Genomic DNA, 23,230 nt, shown 5'->3' with positions numbered 1-23,230 from the left:
GAGCACCCATGGAAGAAGCAGTAGCTTCTTTACAGCAGGGGCAGAGGCTACTCCATTTCTCAGGTGTGCAAGGGCAGCTGGACTTGAAGAAACAGTCTCTGCATTGGATGACTAACATTCGTATGCTGGCAGAAACTTAAACTCTGCCCACCTGCTTTTGGTCATGTTTTGTTATAGGTAAAGATATAGAATTGATTGTATACTTATTAACAGATGCATTAATGTGCATTGTTAGTAACCAGAAAAACCCATCTGTAACAAAGGTTGAATGGACATATAAGGTATAGAATATTGCTTTTATGATCAAATGGACAATTTTAATTAGAATTTGAGAATGTAGACAAGGCAACACATTTGCATAAAAGTGGTCTTTTATTTATACATTATTGGAATAACATTCATATATTTTTTTCTGTATGATACAACCTATTTGTAAACTTCCATTAAAATGTGCATGTTGGCTTGTATATCAACATTGATAAAATGCTTTAAAAATTACTGTTTTCAGAAGGTAAAACTGCCACTGATTGGTTCTATTGCAAAGCTAATATAGTTTCATGGAAGATTCAAACAGGGCAGATAATTCTTCTTCAGTTTGGGGACGTGGAGATAATTTAGTCACTCTTTCCTTAAAAAAAAGAAAAGTAACAGAATTATGTAAAGGTTGAGACAAATATCAGGTTGAATATACATGCTTATTTAGAAGTGAAAGATCTTGTATAAATTAATAACTGAGTGAAGCAGATGCCTTTTAAAGTAACCCCAGTGAAATTTGGTTTCTGTGTAGTACATTCTTCCAAGGGTTGCAGTATTAAGGATATTAAATCTTACACATACCTCCTTTAAAGTAACCCCTACTGAACTCACTGGAGTAAGTGTGCACTGGGCTGTACTTCCTGTGTTTGGAGATGGTGAGCAATTGTTCTTTTTCTCCTTGTACTTTTATAATAAGCTTCAAATATTGCCCCATCATACTTTTTCCTTCGTGGTATAATCTTTTGTGAACAGAACTATACATCCAGCTATAGTTATATATATATATAGTTATAGTTCAAGTTGTTCACAAGTCAGGCTCATACTTGGCAGGCACAGAGGTATTATCCATTCTGCCTCTGCTCTTATATCCTGTCCAGGCAGGTCCTGTTTCTGATTGTTTGCATGCTAAATGTGGCATGTGACTACTTAAAATGTGCATGGCCATCCTTTTCAAGGTATCCATTCTCAGCATGCAGGCTTGGGGCTAGGAATGTAGTTCATTGCTAATTTTTTTCTCGAAGGAAGCAACAAGTAATTTCAGCCACGTTCTTACTGCTGTAAAACAGACTTCAAAAAAACACTGGTGGGTTACAGACCGCCGCTTTGCAGCGGTCTCCTGCTGGCGCCATTTGCTCCGTGAGGGAGCCGCAGCAGCCACACCGCGTGGTTCCCGCGCGGAGCAAAAAAGAATCTCCATTTTGCGGCGCCTCTATGACGTCGCGAGGCGCCTGGGGCGGACTCGCGTTGTCATAGACGCCGCACGACGTCTGGACGCACAGCGTCTGATACGTAAAGATGGCGGCGCCCGTATGAACAGGGTGCCGCCATCTTGTACGTATTCTATACGTACTAGGGTTAGGGGGGTGCGGAAGCACTGCCCCTTCCTAACCCTAGTACGTATAGAATACGTACTAAATGGCGGTGTGTAACCCACCACAGTTTTCAAAACCTATTTGTAATTCAGCAGTTACCCATCCACATTGGCACATGGTTCTTCTGTGCAAAACAACCCTGTGTGGATTTTGTGCAGAATAAATTCTAAACTGTGAAAATTCTAGTCAGTACAGGATTCTTCTCCTCGGATTTTCTTGATTTCAATTATTTTTTGAATATTTTTAAATATTCTTTCCACATCTACTTGGGTTAGAGGCAAAAGGGCAAAATATGAAAAGATGAAATAGTCCTATTTCATACCTTAAGGCTATACATACATACAGTATATGCAAACCTGAATAATACTAATCAGTATGCTTTCAGTCAGATTTGTAGGTATAGTAGGCCCTCCACATTTGCTGGATTTAGGGGCACAGGACCCCCATGAAAGTGGAAAAGCCACAAATAAAAAAAAACAACACTACTTTTTTATCTGCTAGATAGCCTCTCTAGGAATCTCTAAGTCCCCCAGTGCAACATTATGGTTAACATCTGCCAAAGATCTGCAGAACTTCTATGTATACTGTGGTGTTATCATGCCCCTCTCGCTGGCCATTCTGTGGCTGGTAGAGAGGAAGAGAAGCATCTGTGTTCTCACAGCTAGACATAAAGTGGTTATATCATCCACTGAGACATTCGTGTGTGTGTGTTAAATCTGGTCACTGTAGAGAGTAGAAAAGAATACCAATCTGTGCAGTGATGAAAAGCGATATACACAGGTGTGAGGTATACTATGCCTGATATCCTAGTACCAAATACTGCCTACTAACATTGTTCTTAGCAAAGAACTGAAACTCCGGAAAATGCAAGAGCCTGTCTCAAGTGGATATGACCTTTGTTCACTCTTTAGTCACCCAGAGGTGAAATAATCTCTTTGTGTAATATTGTGTAAACAGAAATATTTACATTGATATTAACAATTTCAGATATTTCAGATCCAGGAATATAGAATATATCAAATGAATAATAATAACTTCCTGTAGAGAAAATATATGCAATAATACCATCTTCATAGATAGAAGTTCACATTCAAAGTGAAAAACAAAGCTACTCGAAAAACTTCTGCTAATCCTTAATAAGAAGTATAATGCAAAATGTGCTAGGCCATGACTGTTGACAGCTTGAGGGGACAACATGAATACAAAGAAATGTGCAACTAATCTATATAGTCACAGACTTGCATTTGTTGACCATAGAAACATTTTTGGAATTGCAGGAAGTTTCAAGAGCAGCCTGTGATATTCCACAGGTGTGTTTGCTATCCATAACAAGAAAAATAAAATGCTGGCTATAACCTGAGAGATCTTTTTAAATGAGAAAGAAAAACTGTGTGGCATTTTGACCTACAACACATGTTTTAGGTCCAGACATCACAAGACAGCAAAAAATGCAGTTTAAAAGTGACCAAAACCAAATTCCTGTGACTGGATACACTCCTATTAATGAATTATGTTGTAACTAATTAAAATACTATGGTCCATGTGGAGGTCAGAATTCTCTTTTGAACTACACAAGGATAAAAAGTCCCCTGCAATCTACATTTTAAGTAGTGCATCCCTCTTCCCCAAACAGAGCCATTTTTGTGTTGCTTGAGATCAGAGAGATGTGTATTCCTATTGCAGGATGTCTCTACATCCATCCCTCCATTCTCTGGAAACATGGAAATAGCTAGGTTTGTGGTAGGGTGTGTGTGCATTGATTGAAAGGTAGGGTTTGGACAGTAGGGTCAGGGGATATAGCCACAGGGATGTAGCTTCATCTCCATAGCTATGTCTCCAGATGCAGGATCTTGACCTTCCAGTCATCACCAACTACATTGGTATGACTTGCTGATAGTCAGGATGTATAAAAAATGGTCCTCTTGCTGCTTGGCACCTGCCTGCCCACACTTTAATTCTGGCCCACTGGACTGATCTATCAAGCTGATGATCAAAACTGGCTGGTATGGAAAGAGCAGATTTCCAGTGAAACAGTACAGCAAACAGATGGCATACATGTGGCTTCCAGATGTCTGATTATAGCTCCTGTTATCCACATCATGCAAAGCAAGTGGTCATGGGTGATCGGAATCATCATCTAATAATACCTGAAGAGGCACAAATATCCCAGCCCAATACAGACATATCCCTTTGTCTTTTTCTTCACATTTCCAAGCTAATCAGACACAAACATAAACAAAAAATATATTTGAGGATATATGAGCTGCAGAGTGACAGTTGTTCTCTGTTTGTCACCTGATATTCCTTCTCTGGGAATACAGGGATGGAAAAAGTCACAAAACTCTCCATCTCCTACTAAGAACCTTCTACAAAGCAGAAGAACTGATAGCTGATTTCACACAGTAGTTCAATCATTCCTGATTATTGCCTGCCAAAAGACAAATAAATGCAAGAAAGGGGAAAAAGCTGAAGGATTTTTTATTTTATTTTAAGAGAAATGACCATTGCTGTTTGTCCTACCTGAGGCAGTGTGCCTTTAACTAAGGCAGGGATATCAGCTGTAGAATAACCGAGAGCAGCTAACCCATCATCAACATTAAGCTCAAACAAGAATTTCCTGAGAGTGTCTGCCAAAATAAGCCCAGCATCTTTGATTTTGGCACTGCTGATGTCAGCTCCTAAAATGAAAAAAACTTGAAGCAAGTAAAAAAGAAACATCCTCTTGTTTATTGCATCACTTCTCAAATAGTTTGAAATACAACATAAAAATAAATAAAAATAAAATTGCATGGCTACATACCCACAGCAATAATATCAAATTATATTTATATGTTAGTTTAGAAACACAACAAGATAGTGTTTTGTACAGCTAGAACTAATATGGACACCAACAAAGGTTTGGTGAGATATTTAGCCTTCTGTGTCAGGCAGCTCTAGTGCCACAACAAATTATAAATCCCAGGATTCTATAGCTTTGAGCCAAAGTAGTGTCAAACTGCATTATTTCTGCAATGCAGATGCATCCTGAATCAATGACTGGTCACTTACATACACAAACACACACAGATGTTTCCAGGATGAATATGGGAGCCTCCTGCATCTTTAATAGCTTACAGATTCTTAAAAAAAAGATGTAAAGTTCCACCAGGTGGAATTACACAATGTCTCCTCCCTCATCCTCCCCCACACCCACTTTTTAGCCACTGCATCCCCCTCTCAACAAAGCCATTTACTGGCTTTGTTGGAAAGCAAGAGCTGGAAGCACAGAACTGAACTTTTCTGTTACCACTCACACTCTCTACTAGTTAGTAAATGTTTGTGTTGGGAGTGGGATGCAGCAGCTAAATTGTGGGTTAGGTGTGGGGGAGGAAATGTTGCATAATTCCACCTGGTTGAACTTTACAGAATCTGTTAACTATTACAGGTAAAGAAATCTTTGTTTGTATTCAATCTGGCAACCCTAATACAACACTCTTGCTTATATACTTACTAAAAGGGATAAATCAACAAATAAGTTACCAAATTTAAAAAAAAATGGTGTGTATTTCTTGTCAGTAATAATAATAATAATAATAATAATAATAATAATAATAATAGTATTTATATACCACCTTTCCAACAGATCAAAGTGGTTTACAAAATGCATAATGAAGCCATGCCCTCCCTTCAGTCCATCTGCCTTGGTCCAGGCCTCGGAGGTTGAGAGGAACTGCTGGACCTCTTACCCTTTCCCGTCACCACTCCCTTCTCCTTCTGTGTTATGTCTTTTTAGATTGTAAGCCTGAGGGCAGGGAACCGTCTAACTAAAGGATTGCATGTACAGCGCTGTGTAAATTTACAGCGCTTCATAAATAAAGGTTAATAATAATAAACAATTACATAACACATAAACAACTAAAAATTCATCCCCTTACCTTAACTAAACACAGTTAAATTAATCAAATTACAGTTAACATCAAAATAAATTTGTCCTTGCTGGGCCCCAAGCCCCCCATTCCCTTGCACTCCCTGACATGCTGACTGATGCCTTGGAAGCAAGTGGAATTGTACTCTGCTCTTATGGCTTTTGCTTTTCTGCTCTTTGATCACATATTTCTTCAGCTTTCAAGCAGCTTATGCCCATCCTGTGGAAGAAATGTGCCACATTTGGAGGGAAATGGGGCACGTTTTAAAAAATATACAAAGCTTCCTTATGTCAGTTTGAGAACCCTCCAGAGTGAACAAATTTTGCTTTAAAAATGCATTTTCTATGGACATAGGTTCTGGAAGAGCCAAGAGCATCTCAAAAGCATTTTACTTAAACATTCCAGTTGTATGAAGAGAACCATACCCATTATCTGGGCAGCTTCCAAATGACGCTCAGGACACATTGGTGCTGTGAAAGTAAACACTGCTGGGGATGTGAGGACAACGGAAAGGCCATGTGGCTGAAGGAAAGCAAACATAGTTCACATTAATCTGACAATCTGTACTGAAAGAGGACTGAATCCAAAAGCAACAATATTATGTAGTCACAGACAAATGACTTTACAGTCATATTAAGTTGTTACCACTAAAGAATGATCCACGTTGTAATCCTTTGCTTTATATTTCTTCACCAAACCAGAAATGGGATAAGACATGCCATGACTAGAGAGGGAAAAAGCAATATTAAAACAGTATTAAAATAAATCAATATTAAAATAAATCAATCTCATGATCAACTAGAAAAAAAGACACTTTTATATTTGCATAATTGATCTGTTCTTCTCGGTCTATGCTTGCTTGTGTTTCAGTTGTATCAAGGTGTAAACTGGTATTCTTTAATAATAATACAACTCAAATAGCACAAAAATAAAACCTGGGGTCCTTGATTAAGAGTTCTCATACAGCAAGGGTTTATTTCTGCATATGACTAATTCTCCATGTGAATAGTAAGAAAGGCAGAAAATAATCTGCTAGCAATGATTTATCCTGCTTCTATAAATCAGGGGTGGGCAATGGTGGAGGGAGTGAGGCCCAATTTTTGCTCACATGCCAAAATTATGGAGCGCCCCCAGCTTGCCCAGCAGTGCGCAGGAAGTGACATCCTATCACATCTTATTCCTGTTTGGGCTGATATGCAGCTATTTTTAGAGATCTGGTGGTTGTGGTGGTGGATAGGAGGTGAATAGCTGCATTTGCAGGATGTTTTGATGCATTCTGGATGATTTTCAGCCCCCAAAGACAAAATGCTCAACTCACCAAAGGTGTACACCAGCATTTCCAAAGCCAATGCCAGCAAAAGCACTTGCTAGATGCATGTTAGCCCTTGCTTCTTGATCTTCGGGGTCCCTGATGGCTCTGTCCACAAATACCAACATTTTATTCAAAGAAACAAATGGGTGTACAGAAAAATGCATATGAGATCTTTTGTGGCACCAGCTTTCATAGGCAGCAAACTACTTGGGAAAGGCAGTATGTTTGATGTGCATGCTTTATGTGCAGAAGCCCTGGTTCAGTCCTTGCATCTCTGGTTAAACAATAAGATGATGGGAAAGATCCTTGAGACTCAAAGAGCTGGTGCCAGTCAGAGTAGACACTACTGGGACAAATTTAGATATACTGTGACTTATATAAACCAGCTTTGTAGGTTCCAACTTTGCTTTGATACATAATGAAAGGAAAGTCACACTTTCAAGAGTTCATGAATTATGAACTTCAGTCTTAAAAACCTTGCTCAATTATTTACATTTCAAAAATTTCGATTTCATGTGATAATGTCCCAAGTTGGACCACATTATAAGAAGACCCTTTCATTCAAGGTTAGAGGTTCATCTGCATAGCATGAGGGAGTATTTCTATTTTTAATGAAAGAAATGAAGGTTCCTAGAAAAGTATTACCTTTTTAAATATTTAGAAACGATCCGTAATGCGTGAATGGCCCAGACATCACTGATAGGATTACTTCCTTGATAAGCTGGTCGGTTCATTGGATTTGAAGGACAGGGACTGCGCTGATGGTAGGGAAGGGCAGTATAGGATTCGAGGGCATGGCTGGCAGGTGGGTGGGTGGGGAAGGAAGTGGAGGAAAATACTTAAGAACTTGAATTTATTCATAAGAATTTGAAAATCAATACAGCTGAAAAACAGTCTCCCAGTCTCCTTGCTCACAGAACTGGGGTGAGAATAACAATACTACATTAAGTTGGCAGAGGCACAAATATTCAAACCAGAGAGAGCCCTGACTAGAGTTGTATTCATTACTAAGGGGGTACAATAGCTGCTATTTTGTTGCTGTTTCCTGACAATCGTACTATGGCTTCAGTCCAGTTTATCTAAAAGATCTTATCTCCCTAGAAAAACCTTTGAGTCTTAAGATCCTTGGGGAGAGGGCTTTCTCTGGGTCTCACCACCATCACAGGCCCATCTGATGAGGATGGGAGGGAGACTTCTCAATGGCTGCTCCCAGACTGTGGAATTCTCTTCAATTGGAGGCTCAGCTGGTCTCCTCTATGCTCTCTTTCATTTGATTTACAAAGATCTTAATGAAACAAGCTTTTAATTATTAACTAGTTGCACAGAGCATTTTGAAGGGTATGTGCGTGTGCACACTGTATTTTTTAGCTTTATTGCTATGGTTTTTAAAATGAGTTTATACTTTCCATGTTTTAAGTTTTTTATTATCAGGTTTTATTTTATCTTGTTTTCAACATTTGTAAGCTACTTTGGTTTCCACACTGAGAAAAAGGCAGCACATTAAATAAATAAATAAGTAAAAAAGCCAATCTACATACTGGCAAACCATCCGTGATAATTTTTCTTCAGCCAGAACAGTGCACAAACATTGACAAACATGCTAAAAGCCAGACAGAATTTCAAGCTTGGATCAGGCCCATGGTAGGTACCATGTGTTGCATGTTAATCCATATTGCCCCTTTCCCATTTAGGTGCAGTTAGGTACATTTATCTCCCTCACTGCACAGGAATAAAAAACAAAACAAAGTATCCATTGGTGTTAATGGAATTCCCCCCTTCGTTTGACTCTCACATGCATGTGAGGATAATGGTGGAAGCAGAAAAAGTCTTTAGACAATAATCTATGTTATTACAAAATATAAAGTATTATTGATCTTTTAGGGTTAAGTATTCCATGGGAACTGGAAAGGACTGTTAGTTCAGTTTAAGTTTGTAGTAGGAATATACCCAGAGAAAAAATGGAATAAGGAAAGGAGAGAGGGGAAGGGGGGAAGATTGGAAAAGCAAACAAACCAGTAAATCAGCTGAAAATTGAAATGTTATATAGTACTCAATTCTAAAATATTTAATTAAAAATAACCATCAACACACACACACACACAAGAAATGTCAAAGTGCCTTTAAAATACTTACCAAAGGACATCAAAGCCACTATTAGCTGTCACGCGCTCAGGCATACAGAGAGTATGTAGAGGATCAATTACACCCAAAGAGGGCTTAATAGTTCTAGAGGCAATGCCTAAACATTGAAATTATATATTTATCAATCTACGAGAAAGGAGTTTTCTAAAAAGATTTTACAATAATATAAATGTAGCATAAAAACAGTGATCATACACACTACTGGAGCTTTAAGGGATTGTCATGGAAAGAAGGGCAAGTTTTAAACATCTTATTATGCTTCTAATAAAACCAAACAAGAGTTAAATGTATTTAGTATTAATCAGAAAACAATGATGTTTGTTCAGTAAAAGTAATCAAGGTGGTTGGCACAGTGCCTTATGAGGCTCTGAGGAGTCCAGCTGCTCTGATGCTTTGTTGGTGCTTTGAGGAGTCCACCATGTTAAGCATGAAATGTGCAGCCTAAGATACCCATTTTAAAAATCTGTCAGGACCTAGTCTAGAAAAGTACTAGCATGCACATGTATTGAAGATTGTAGCTTCCCATTTGATCTGGTTGCTATTTAAAAATAGCCCTCTGCACATGGATTAAAAAGGGGGGAAATGGTACTAATGGAGGAGTTTTTATCCCCTCTTTAATCACCACTAACAGACTGTAATCTAATTTTTAAAAGTCAGATGATAGACAGGTTTAAACTCCTTCACCTGATCTTGATTGGGATCAAGGCCACACACTTCTAAAGTTAAAAAAAAAAGTGATTTTCAACTGAATGCTATGTTTTTAAGAGTTTAATGCAGCACGTAGCTTGGCTCTGTAGGGAAACACACTCCAGTTCTTGAATGGGCACACTCCACTGTCCAAAAGGCAATACCAGCTGATTTGGGGGTCCTGTGAAGCTCTGGAGGTGTACAGTTGTGCTTCTGCAGTTACTAGTTTGGTGATCCGTCAGCTAAAAAGATTGTGTAGGGAATCTTAGAGATGTCTCATCCACAGGGTTGCCATGAGTCGAGGTCGACTTGAGGACAGTTAACAACAACAAATATTAATTGCATCCTTACACATTTCCGTGAAAGAAAGTTATCATCTGCTAAGCCCAACCATCATTTTCTTCCTTCCCCTGACCATACAAAAAAAGACAGTAGAACACTTAAAAGTTCCTTCAAATGAGTTTCCTTTTTCACTGGCAGCTTAATGCACCATGTCATTGTTGCATGCAACCAAGAATATTTCTCAGCATTTGACACTGAATTCTATAAAATGGGAGACAGAGAAACTTCAGGTGGGGGGGGGGGGGGGAGAAGAAGCAATAATGCAATTCACAAAAGAGGCCTATTGATAAAATTCTTACCAGTTTTTACTTTTAGTTCTTTATAATCAAAAATTGCAACTCCAGTAGTTTCACTTCCAGTTCCAGCAGTCGTAGGAACTGTGGGAGGGGAGAGGTTTAGTACACAAACACTATTGTAAAGCAATCCAAAAAGTAAATCTGCACGCAACAAAATGCAATTATCTCACATGGAGTAGACCAAATGAATTAACTTTTGAATAATAAGTCAGCACTTGTGCAAGTTCTACTGATTCAGTAGTCTAATCTAGTTATAATCAGCAATTGGAGTTAGGCCTATGTCACTCATTTTCAAGAAAGGGGCAAAACTGGATGGAGGCACCTCTTCCTAGCAGCCTCTGTTTGCCAATTGCCATTTTTCTGCACAAATCTTCTTAGAACAACACTTTATCATCTTCAAACAGAGAGATTCTGTGCAAAAATTAGTGGCAGCTAGGAAGAGCACTATCACTGCAACACAAATGGCAGCATGTTGGGCAGAAGTTGTGGAGAAGGTTTAGTTACTGTTTTTCACCCTCTATCACAAAATGTCAAAGTAGAATTTTGCCAAGACATTTCACTGCCTGTGGCAGATTACAAGATGGCTCCTACTCTATGTTCAGAAAGTGGCAGTTGAACAAATGCTGCCAAAAGAAAACCTTCTTCCACTTCATCTGAGGATATAAAGCTCATATAGATACAAAGTGAGCTCTGTAGCATATACAGCTGTGACCTTGCTGGTGGCTCCCATATCAATGAAGCAGTGAACTGATTGTGGGTACTTTTGGTTTGTTCTGTAAAGGAGCTCCATAATGTACTGAAACTGTTTTGGAGACAGTGTTCAGCATCTTGGATGGCTACTTTAAACTAAAACCCAGAATGGATCCACTATAAAAACCACCTGCTTTGTAACCTCCAATGTTTACCCCAGTTCTATGCCACCTGGCATCATCTGCCTAAGGTAGCCTCTTTACTTTGTCTATTACTAAGGCTGGCTAGATATCAAGCACCAGTAGAAATGATGGTGAGACACTGTGAACACCACCAGGTTCTCCAACCTAGAAGACAAGCTGTGTGCATTTTTAAATCAGTATGATTCACTTATCATGTTTTTACTTTCATTGTTCCCCCCAAAGGGTCAAAACATTATCAGACAGCCACCTAATCCAACTATTTACAGGGCCAGGCTTACTTAAGATATCTGAACTAATAATATGAAAGCACCACACACACACACACATACACACACACATTTCATAATCACTCACACATATATGCAAAAGCAAACCCAATCAACCTCTTTATTTTACCTGCAATCAGTGGTTTGAGGGTGGCTCTAACAGGCTTGCCTTTTCCAATTGGAGCATTAACATGATCCAAGAAATCTGACTCTGGACTGGATGCATAGAGATTGGCAGTTTTACAAGTGTCTATGACTGAACCTCCACCAACAGCGACATAAGAGTCAAATTCTCCCTTTTTAGCAAACTCAATGGCATCTCGGAAGCTGCGAAAGAAAAGATCCTTTGATTTATTTACACAGAATTGCTATAGTAGTTTGATAACACTTCACAGCTCCATCTGTTGGAATCCTAGGACTTGTAGCTCTGTAATAGAGCGAGTGAGCTCTAGTGTATTCCCTTGGAATGTAATACAAGAGCTCTCCAGATGGTAATTCAAAGTACCTCCCCAAACTTCAAATAATAATAACAATAATAAAATTATTTATATCACACCTCTCTGTGCAATACAACCGGGGTGGCTTACAAGTTAAAACTGTACAAACCCATATCCCAATCTCCCACCCCACTAAAATAACGATTAAACAATACAGAATTAAAACATACTTTAAAATAAGCATTCAAATCAGGCAGTGGTTATAGCAGAGTTCAGGGATAACAAGTTCAGGTTATAGTGTCCGGTATCTATTCAGGAAAGGCCTGCCAGAAGAGATCCGTCACGTCACCAACTTAAGCAGCTTTTAAAAAGCTGTTAAGACGGATCTCTTCTGGCAGGCCATTCCATAATTTGGGAGTGGTTGCCAAAAAATTCCTCTGGGAGGTGGCAGACAGTCTAATTTTCATAGGTTGCAACAAATTCCTCCCAGAGGACCTGAGTGCGTGGGGTGGATTATACGAAGGAGACGGTCCCGAAGATAGGTTGGACCCAAGCTATTTAGGGCTTTAAAGGTGATAACCAATACCTTGTACTGTGCCCAGAAACTAACAGGCAGCCAGTGGAGTGATCTCAAAATCGGTGTTATATTGTCTCTTCTAGATTTACCTGAGACCAGCCTGGCTGCCATGTTCTGCACTAATTGGAGTTTCCGAACGAAGCACAAGGGTAGCCCTATGTAGAGTGCATTACAGAAATCGAGACGAGAGGTTACCAGCACATGCACCACAGTTTCTAGGTCTCTAACTTCCAGGAAACAATGCATCTGGCATATCAGCCAAATCCCTGAGTTCTGTAGGATGCAAACATACTCGTATGTAACTGCTTGAACTATGTAGTTAAGATACAATTGAAGCTGAATTTAACTCCAAATGAAGTCAATGTGAAAATTTAGTTATGACAAACCTAATGGGAATTAACACGCTGATCTGCATGGCAGAAATAATCCTGTTTGACACCACTTTAACTGCCATGGTACAATGCTATGGAATTCTGGGAACTGTAGTTTGTTGTGGCATGAGAGCATAGCATACAACTGGGGTACCCAACAAATCACCATTCCCAGAATTCCATAGCATTGAGTCATGGCAGTTAAAGTGCTGCCAAACCAGATTATTTCTGCCATGCAGATGTAGTCATAGGGGCAAAGTAGATGGGCAGGAAGCAGTGGCTACGGGCCGCTCCGAGTCTGATTGCCCCAGGGTAATGGTGAACATACACCACAGCCCCAAGGGCACCTCCTTCTGCAGTCCCAAATAAGAGTGTTCCTTCTGGGTCCAGTTTTGGGCCACCTTAAACAGCCTCGGAGCAGCTTCAGAGAGTTCTGAGGGTGTGCATCATGTAAATGCCATGTCCCTGGAGCAGCCGGAAGTTGCTCCCTGCTGCCCATCTGTATTGGGCCTTAGTCTAGCTCCAAACCAATGTGTATAGTTTTATAATGCCTCTTTTACAAACTGATTTTGGTTTTAGAAATCTGCAATACAAATGAACTAGACGGTTCACATGAAAGCATACTGGTAAACATGCTGAAATCAAATGTCCTTATGTTGTCCTGAGAGATATAATATTGAAATCATCTCCAGAAATTATCTCTACATTAGAGAATTCAACACCTAGATCAGAATAAAATTACAAGGAACAATGTGGTTAAAATAATTTTCCTTCCATGTCAATCTGAACTTATTTCTGTTTACTAAAACATGGCCTTTATCTTTCAGTGCTTGCAGATCAGATTTGTATCTAGATTTTGAAAAAGTAACTTTTGAGGGATACAACTTCCAGAATCCTCAAGCTAGCAAATACACAGGACATGGTGGATGGGGGATTATGAAGTTGTAGCATCAAAAGCAACCTTTCCAATCACCATGCAGTACAACCATATTGCTCTGATTTTATGTCCATGTAGTACAGTAGAATACAGTAGCCAATCTTAATAGTTTGTGTGGGATATGAAAAGAAATAGTGGAGGAGACCTCTTAACTATGATGGACCTGAGCTGCTAAGACCTTAAACAGGGATTGTGCTAGAAAGGCTACAGAAAAACAATACAGGCCTGAAAGTAGTGGTTGTGCTGGTTTGGAAAAATGCATTCCAACATATATGGCAGAAACCATATGGAGGGAAGCTGCCCTAAAGTGCTGGTGTACTGTTGTGGAGCACACACTTTGCATACAGAACATGTCATGTTCAGATCCTGACATAAGGTAGCAAATGATGGAAAAGACCTTTCGTCTGAAATTCTGAACAGCTATCTTTATCAGTCGGGTTACACAACACTGGGCTAGATTGGGGTAGATGTGTGGATGATGATTTTTCAGGGTTAGAGGGACATTTTATATCATTAAATGCTCAGCATTTACTGGGCAAGCCACACCTTCTAGAGGACAATTTTGCTTGAAAAAAGCTGAACTCTTTCAAAACATTTTGTGGCCTGGGAGTCCAGGGCAAGAGAGTTCCCACCTCTGAGCTGGGATAATAAATAATCTAATCTGTTTCAATGCAATTTATTACATAGCTATGAAGTGTAGTAAATTTACCCATGAAATAAAAGTAGGTAAAGCTACTAGGTCTAAGGGGAGTGTAATAATCTGTTGATGAAATTTAATATCCTGAATGCTAAACCATAAAAGCTGAATAACTGGTATCTCTCATCGAAAGCTTTTCTTTACAGAAACTTAGAAGTCAAGTAGTAAACAGCCGGTTGAATGATGTGAAAAAGAATTAAGTACCTCTCATCTGTTGGCTCCACCCTTACACTGTCATAAATTTGGAAGTTTATACCATTCGTGATCAGAGAATCCAGTACTGCTTTTACAGGAGGGAGCTGAGAAAGGTTTTTATCTGTCATCACACAAACCTTTCTGGCACCCATGTTCTGCAGATCCTAGAGCAGGAAAACAAAAGGATAAAGAGAAGAGAAAGGAAAAGAGAAAACCTTTGCACAAAACGCTAAATAGCCAAGTTGTTAGCCAGCTGTCCACTCTGGCTTTCTACACTCCATCCCTTACTTTTTGATAAGTCTGCTTTATTTGTGGAAACTCAGATTCGTGTGCTGATTGCTGTAGGGTTCTGAGGAATTAGTGTTCTGAGGAGTCCTATTCTGTACTGGACAATGCATATTTGGGGGCTAAAACTCCAGCTCCATATGGAGGCAATATAAGATGCCCTCAAATCCCACATTTTTAAAAATCTGGTATGAGTAGGAAAAGTGGGCACCAGTCACACTCAACGGGCAAATCCATCAGCATTTGGTGCACAGCAAAATGGCCTCAAATTGCAAACTAGTTACTTCAGGTGTGCATCTGTTGCATGTTTGACTGGTACCTGTTATTCTGAGGCCCAGGCAATTGAGGTGCGTGGAACATAACACAGGACTATATAAGGTCTGCCTCAAGAATGGCATGAGGGCAGGGAAGCTGTACCCCCACATTCCTCCACTACTTTGCTGGCTCACTGGAATCATAGAATCATAGAGTTGGAAGAGACCACTAGGGCCATCCAGTCCAACCCCCTATATGTCACTATATGCCTTTGGGTGTTTCTGATTTTCGTGTGTTTGTGTATGTGTGGCTCCAATGGTTAACATCTTTGTTGCAATGATGCCAAAACAGAATTTGGGCTATTCATTAGTTGTTACTTTTAAAAATGTCTTCATTATCTTATTATTTATTTAATTTTATTTACACCTTGCCTTTCTTTTGGTACTGTATTAGCAAACACATCATTTTTTAATATTTTGATTTTTAAAAAAGCTTTAAGTAATAGAAAAATGGCCATGTTAACATAAAATATGAAGGGAAACATGGGGAAAATGTAATTGGCTCCTCATTATCGTACTAAGCAATGCATTACAGGTAACATAATTACTTGCCACATTTCTGATTAGGAAGATCTGATTTACTGATTAGGAAGTTGTTGTTGTTGTTGTTGTTGTTATTATTATTATTATTATTATTATTATTATTATTAGGTATTTATACCCTGCTCTTCAGCCCTAAAGGCTATCAGAATGGTTTACAATTATTATTTTTAATTAGACTGTTCCCTGCCCTCAAATACCATTCATGAAAATTGTTAATACTATAGATTCTTTAAAAAAATTAAGGTAGTAGCAATTTTCATGGAACAATACCAATGATACGTTACCATGCCCACTTCTTTAGTAACTCCCTTTCCATATCGGATATTGGAAACAGCCATCTAGAAAAGTTAAGAAAGTGCACATTTAAAAAAAAGTTCTAAATGGAGCTACCTAAAACATATTTATTTAAAAACAGGACTTACTGTAGGTTAGTTATAGCTAACAGACACAATTCAGTTCACGGGGTCTGTTCCACATAGGACTAATATTGGATTTCAAGAATATATTTGACATGTGCATTACACCTTCAGCAAGCTGGAGGTTTAACATGAACACAGTGTTGTTACTTTGTTTTCAAATAGATTTATTCATGAAGTTTACCTCAAAAGCATAGTCTGTTTTCCCTGATATAGCATGTTCAATACCTGTAACAGAAATTATATATCAAATTTAGCAAGCTGCTGGCTGATCAAAATACATTTTAAAAAATGTTTCCAGGAAACACCTGTTCATTGAATCTTTTGCTTTGAGGTATAAATCTCAAGGGTTAACACAATACTTCTTGGTGTCCTTGTTAGCATATTTCCACTGAGATTTACTTACTTTTTCCATTGTTGTCATAGATAACACATTCACATACCTGTACAGCATCTCCACAGTGCCACCTGTTCACATAAATGGAACCTCCATATGAAAACAGGTTCAAACTATGTGCTACTATAAGGTTACATGGGGCCAGCTATCATGGAACTGGTCATGCATAAATAATTTCAGTTGAAAGCTCATTGACAATTCTTTATTTTAGTTTTTAAAAGGAAGAAATACCAGGTACTAAGTCACTATGAAAAAACAATCTTTTGCTTGATCCTCACAGTTGAAAGCTTTATTCCTGAACTCAGAACTTGGGAACTGGACTGTAATACTCAGAACCTGTCCCCACCGCAAGCTGGCATGGCACTAGTTAGGGGATTCTGGGAATTATACTCCAGAAAACAAAACCTTTTGCCTAAACACTATAGGCAGTATCTATCCATCTGTCATAATTTATTTAAAACCTGGAACTGAAAAAAGAGCAATATAAGGTACTTTGCCATTGGGAGACTGTGTAATAAAGAGACTTGAGCAAGACAAAATGATTTGTAAGCTGGTAAATGCAGCTCCTTCCCAAAGCATCTCTATTCATCGTTTTTAAAAACACATGCTTCCCCTTTAGAACTAAATGTGTTAATGCTGGTGTTTGCAGAGAGGATATTCTCAGCCAAAGAATGCTAGTCCATCACTAAATTACAAATCCCAATATTCATAGGATATTGTCATGGCAGCTGAAGTAGAATATACCGTGAATGTGGCTCATCATATGAACCACTGGGTTCAAATTACAAGAATATGATTAGAACAAAACATGCACCGTAGGGGGTTGGACTGGATGGCCCTTGCAGTCCATTATGATTCAATGAATTCTGTGCTTTTTGTTTTACTATTGCTAGCAAGAGTCATGCAGGAATGATTTTGCAGCATACATGAACATGCTGTTCATGAACAATACATCAGAATTCTCACTTATCATTTTGTCTGACTATGATATGTCATTAGCATTGATGTTTCAGACTTCTGGGTTGTTACCATTCTGTTTGGAGCTCTTCTTTCAGATCTGGCAGAGGAAAGTGCCATAGGATTGGATCCAGACCTAGGTCCAAAACATATTGCAAAAATAATCCAGTTTGAGATCACTTTAACTGCCCTGCTTCAATGCTAGGAAATTCTGGGAACTGTAATTTTGTGAGACATTTAGCCTTCTCTATTAAAGAGCTTTGGTGTGACAATCAACTACAATTCCCAGGATTTCCTATCACTGAGCCAGGGCTGTTAAAGAGGTCTCAAACAGGATTATTTCTGCAGTGTGTTTTGGACATTAGCCATATTTAGAGTGGGCCATGTAAAGTCATGGGCACTGATTCAATGCATCTGATCTAACTAACCCACAGTTCTCATTCTACAGAGTGGAACACACAAGATAAATGAGCAACTCTTCACCCTAGAAAGTCAAATCATGCTTTTCTTAATCCAGTCAAAAAGCAAACCACTTCTTCCATCTGGCATCTGAATTAATTATTTAGTCTTTGAATTCATAGCCACTGAGTCTACAACTACTTTGAGGTGCACTGGAGTAGTGACCCAAATAATTCAACACATAAATATATTTTAAGAATCCTGTTTGTCTGCTACCCTTGGCTACCTTTCCCACTGTCTCTTCCCAGCCCTCTTCATGGTTGACTTCCCCTAGTGTCTGAGCCTGTTGTAGTTTCTGTAATTAATTTGACATCCCAAAGACTCGTCCAGCCCACTTACACTATCTCCTTTGGATGGTATGATAGATGTCCTGCTGCTGTATTATTTTGCAGACCTAAGCATTTGTCAAAGACTTTATTGAGCTTGGAAAATTATATTGTTTCACCTGCAATATGGATACTCATTAAACAGAATACTTCTTGGACAGAAGTTGCAATAAAGTCAGTCATTTACAATCTCATTACTATGGTTATTTTTTTAAAAATACTATATAACAGCCATAGTGAACTCAGGGCACACGTGCCAGAACTAACAAATAGAGCCCTCTCTGTGTGCACGCCCATTGGGCTTGCAGGGGCCCCCTCAACTTACTGTTGCGCACCATTTTTAACATGTATAAACCAGCATGTGGAAGGGAGGGAGACTCCACCATACTGGAATAAGATAGGTAGTGTCCACAAGAAAACCACTTGCAAAATTTGAAAATGTTACAGATACATCAACATGCTGCTAACACACCACTAATAAAAACTATTATTATTATTGTTATTATTATTATTATTATTATTATTATTATTATTATTATTATATCTAGCTTTTGACAAGCGCATTGGCCTGTTTGTGGCATAATATATGCTAAACAGAAACTTGACATTGGAAAGGCTTAAAATCAAGGAGAACAGATGCATAGACTCAAAAGAATGCTACTCTTACCTTGGGAATAGGTGTGAGAATGAGCAGGGCATACACATCTAATGGAAAGGGGGGAAAGGGGAAACAGTTTGTGTAACAATGCACAGAGCAATCAAAAAGTATCAATACTGTATAGTAAAATAATTAAAATCTTATTTCACAAATGCACCTTGCCACCTAGCGTCTGAAAGTGGTAATAGCCTTAACTTACGAAAATGCTCAGTCCACACAACTGTGTTACAATTTTCCAACAATGTTCCAGTCTAATCTGAATCCACCTGAATAGTCTTAGGGTGCTTCTACACTGTAGAAAGAATGTAGTTTGGCATCACCTTAACTGCCATGGCTCCATTCTAAGAACCCTAGGATTTGTAATTTTGTGACTCACCAGCACACTTTGGCAGAGAAGGCCAGACCTTGTAAAACTACAAATCCCAGGATTTCATAGGTTGGAGCTATAGCCCTTAAAGTGGTGTCAAACTGCATTATTTCTTCAGTACAGATGCACCATATGATACTACATAAATGTAAAAAAAAACCTTTTAAAAAATCTTGATTGATCCCTAGTTTTTGGATGCTGATGGTTACAAACAGTATGGATTTGCAGACACACCAGATTGTATCCAGACTGAAGTCATGTTTACTGGAGAACTGTGAACAGTTTCATTAACTTCTTTTAAATAAATTATTTTGTTTATACCCACATCTCTTTCGGAGTTACAATGCCAAAATTAAATATTGATCAGGTAAGGTTGAGCAGAAGAGGATTATCACAAGTGGTGACAATAGTGTGACAAGCAGATAGTCCCAAAAATACCTACTAAAATTTGTGGGATTTAAACTGGGATTAGAACTAATAGTGGTCTGAATCCAACCCAACTGATGAAAACAAAATCTTAAAAGGGAACTTAAATGTTGGGCTCATGCTTTTTGTTCAAACAGATGAGAATAATGTTTCTTTGTGCTATGCACTGTAAATTAGAGTGTTAGTCTTAAATATATATTTGAACATGGTTTGATACTATAACAGATTTGTGGGTTGCATGCAATCCTCAAAAAGTGAACATTTCCAAGACTTATTAAAATCTATAAAATTTGCAGCCCACAATTATGTGCTTACATACATAGCTACTTAAGAACAAGATTTAGATGCTTTTTATTTTGCATAAGGAACAATGATTATATGGAAACATGTCTAATCACTTAAATAACATTGCCTTCCCTCCGTATGTGTTTAGGATCACTAAACCAGGGTCCTTTAAAGGTAAACTGGATTACAATTCCATTCCCCATCATTGGCTGTGCTGGCTAAGACTAATGAGAATTGCAACACAACTACATCTGGAAGGACACAAGTCCTTCATCTCTGGTCCAAGCAGTTAGCTGGAGTCTGTAGGTTCAGTCTTCAAACAAAAGCATGACAGACAGCATGCAGGAGCCGAAATTACAAGGACATTTCAAGCTACACCTACAAAGTAACTGGAAAGAAGGTAGTATTGAGAAAGAGGCATCAACCAAAAGCTGTATTTTTTTATTACTCCAAATGATAAATGATTCAAGGAAGAAACCTTGAAAAATGAGGCCACATGGTATAACATTAGGAACAAACACTATGGCTAGAACAAATTAACAATGCACTTTTTCTGAAACAAGTCTATATGCTGCAAGAGGAATTTGTTTGAGTAGATGTCTTATAGTATTAGCAGTCTTTTGTTATCTCAAGAAACCTGTGCAACCCATATATAACACATGAGCATATATATGTACTGTAACTTACACTTGGCAGCCTTTTTATTATCATAAGGATGCATACTCCAGAAGGGATATGAACAAAAGAAGAGTTCACTGCTGAATGAGAAACAAAAACAACACTTCTGTAGCTCTAGCATCCTGCTTCCCACAGGAAGCCATAGTGGCTAAGCAGATTCCTCTGGAAAGACCACAAAGAGGACAGGAGGGGCTAAAGCACCTTCCTCTTGTTGCTCACCAGAAAATAATGAAAAGCAAAAAGTAGTAAAAAGCATATAGCACCTTTTTCTGATTTGTCCTGAATCTATTGGCAGCCAATTTCATAGATGATTCTATGAATTATCAGAGAGGAAGATTATGAGATTATAGGAAACCAACTTCTCCACACATTTTATTTGCTTAAAGTAATCTCTTGGAATCCATGCAAAAAATGTTTGGGTCAGTTCCAAAAATAATGTTACAGACGCAACTGATTTTGTGTTTTGATATATGATAAAGTCCAGTTGGAAAAACTCTTTTTTTAAAATATTAAACTACTTCTAAATGTTTTCACTTTTCCCCATCTGGAAAAGTTACTTTATTCCTTTTTGCATTTTAATTATTGCATTTTAATAATTATCTCTCAAGAGAAACATTATGACCTAGAAAGAAGTGGAATAAAGACATACCCTTATAATATACACCAAAGACCCAGTGTGGTGTAGGGTCTGAATCCCAGGTCAGGCTTGGACAAGCCTTTGAAGAAGGCAGTGGCTATATTTAAAAAAACAACCTGTAACCTGGTACATACTTTCAGTAAATACCAAAGTCCATTCCTCTGGTAAGAAGGCTCTTTTGAAACAAGCCTGATCCTTCCATTTTTTTCAGCAGCAAGAAGGCAAATGGAACTTGACAGATAAAGTTTACTTCTGAAGGGGACACATTTTTGAAAATAAAGCAGTTTCTTTTGACTTAAAGACTTGTAGATTTCTCAAGCATTGTGGAAATATAAAATAAAATGCACAGTGTTGGTGTTTTTAATGTTGCAAAGGGGACAGGTTTTGTAGAAAGGCAGTCAGCTTTATTAGAGTTTATTACTCATAAATATGAGAAGCAGAGAAGGTAGAAACACTCACGATGCCCGATGCAGTTGCTTCAACAAATGAGTTACCCTCTCCCGTCCTCCTGCCATGGCTTCTTCTGCAGCCTTTACTTGGGTCAGCAAGGCATGATGGGTAAGCAGTCTGGAAAGGCTGTGTAAACAGAGCAGGGGAGATCAGCTGTTCTTCATTGCAACAGCTCATTTTTTAGTATCAGATGATCAACAAAATAGTTCTGAAATTTTCAAGCACAATTATCTTTTTTCTAAGATGCAGCCATCCTATTGGGCATGATTCAGTCACTTCAACTGCATCAGGTTTTAAAAGTGGTAGAATTCAAAGATATAGCTGTGTTGGAATCAGTACGTAGAGAGATCTTGTAGCACCTTTGAGGCTAACTGAAGGAAAGTTGGCATCATGAGCTTTTGTAGACTTCAGTCTACTTTCTCAGATGCATATAGTCGTATATGCACCTGAGGAAGTAGACTGAAGTCTACGAAAGCTCATGCTGTCAACTTTCTTTCAGTTAGTCTCAAAGGCGCTACAAGATCTCTCTACATACAGGATTTAAAAGATTACTTCATTTCTAGGAATGGTTGCATCCACGCTGCAGAAATAATCCAGTTTGACACTTTAACTGCCATGGTTTAATGCTGTGGAATTCAGGGAATGGTAGTTTGTTGGGGCACCTATGGCATTCCCAAAATTCCATAGCATTGAACTATGGTAGTTCAAGTGGTGTCAAACCAGATAATTTCTGAAGTGCAGATGCAGCCAATCTCTCATTTAGTTGTCTGACAGGGAAAGGAGGCATTGGTCCAAAACACACTGCTGAAATAATCATTTGACACTCCTTTAACTGCCCTGTCTCAGTGCTAGGGAATCCTGGGAACTGTAGATTGTTGAGGCAGCAGAACTCTTTGACGGAGAAAGCTAAATGTCTCACAAAACCACAGTTCACAGAATCCCCTAGCATTGAGCCAGGGCAGTTAAAGTGGATAATTTCTGCTGTGTGTTTTGGACCTATGTTGCTCTTATTTCCTGAATAGACATCTGAAACTATTTCAAGCCTTTTAGTAAGCAGAAAACTGTCATGGCCATGATAATCTTTTATACTCTGATCAATCAACTATTTTTAATAGGAGCCAGAATGAGTTGATCACTAACTGGTCAAGTGCCAGCTTAATTATCTCTGCCCATTGATTCACATATAGATGGGCTAAAAGGCCAAATCACTCGAGCAAAAGGATGAAGTGACCAGAATTACAAACCTCTCCTGTTGACTTGGTAGAAGCCCAAACAATTGAAAGGTGTTTATTTTGAATAAGCATTTGAAGTTCATTGCAGATGGTATTTCTGGGAGGCATAGAGTTT

The 23,230-nt window shown here is 38.5% G+C and overlaps 1 protein-coding gene across 3 annotated transcripts; it reads right to left on the bottom strand.

Annotated features, from left to right (window-relative positions):
• Positions 1 to 353: 353 nt before the first annotated feature.
• ADHFE1 (alcohol dehydrogenase iron containing 1) lies at positions 354 to 22,009 on the bottom strand. 3 transcript variants are annotated; one of them, XM_042463413.1, is made up of 14 exons: positions 21,893 to 22,009; positions 19,050 to 19,087; positions 16,428 to 16,471; positions 16,112 to 16,165; positions 14,695 to 14,849; positions 11,602 to 11,798; positions 10,316 to 10,393; positions 8,979 to 9,084; positions 7,491 to 7,643; positions 6,852 to 6,950; positions 6,179 to 6,257; positions 5,959 to 6,055; positions 4,149 to 4,321; positions 354 to 628 (listed from the first exon to the last, which is right to left on the bottom strand). In XM_042463413.1, exons 1-14 carry the CDS (start codon positions 21,946 to 21,948, stop codon positions 545 to 547), a joined length of 1,413 nt encoding a protein of 470 aa, XP_042319347.1. In that variant the 5' UTR covers positions 21,949 to 22,009; the 3' UTR covers positions 354 to 544. The 3 variants fall into 3 exon arrangements, with proteins under 3 accessions (XP_042319347.1, XP_042319349.1, XP_042319350.1); XM_042463415.1 differs by having other exon boundaries at positions 4,149 to 4,306; XM_042463416.1 differs by lacking the exon at positions 16,428 to 16,471 and having other exon boundaries at positions 21,893 to 21,949.
• Positions 22,010 to 23,230: the final 1,221 nt, after the last annotated feature.

Source organism: Sceloporus undulatus, chromosome 4 (genome assembly GCF_019175285.1).
Source record: "Sceloporus undulatus isolate JIND9_A2432 ecotype Alabama chromosome 4, SceUnd_v1.1, whole genome shotgun sequence".
In the NCBI taxonomy this organism is placed as follows: Eukaryota; Metazoa; Chordata; class Lepidosauria; order Squamata; family Phrynosomatidae; genus Sceloporus; species Sceloporus undulatus.
The sequence above is the reverse complement of the archived record's forward strand: the minus strand, read 5'-3'. Positions and strand labels throughout refer to the sequence as shown.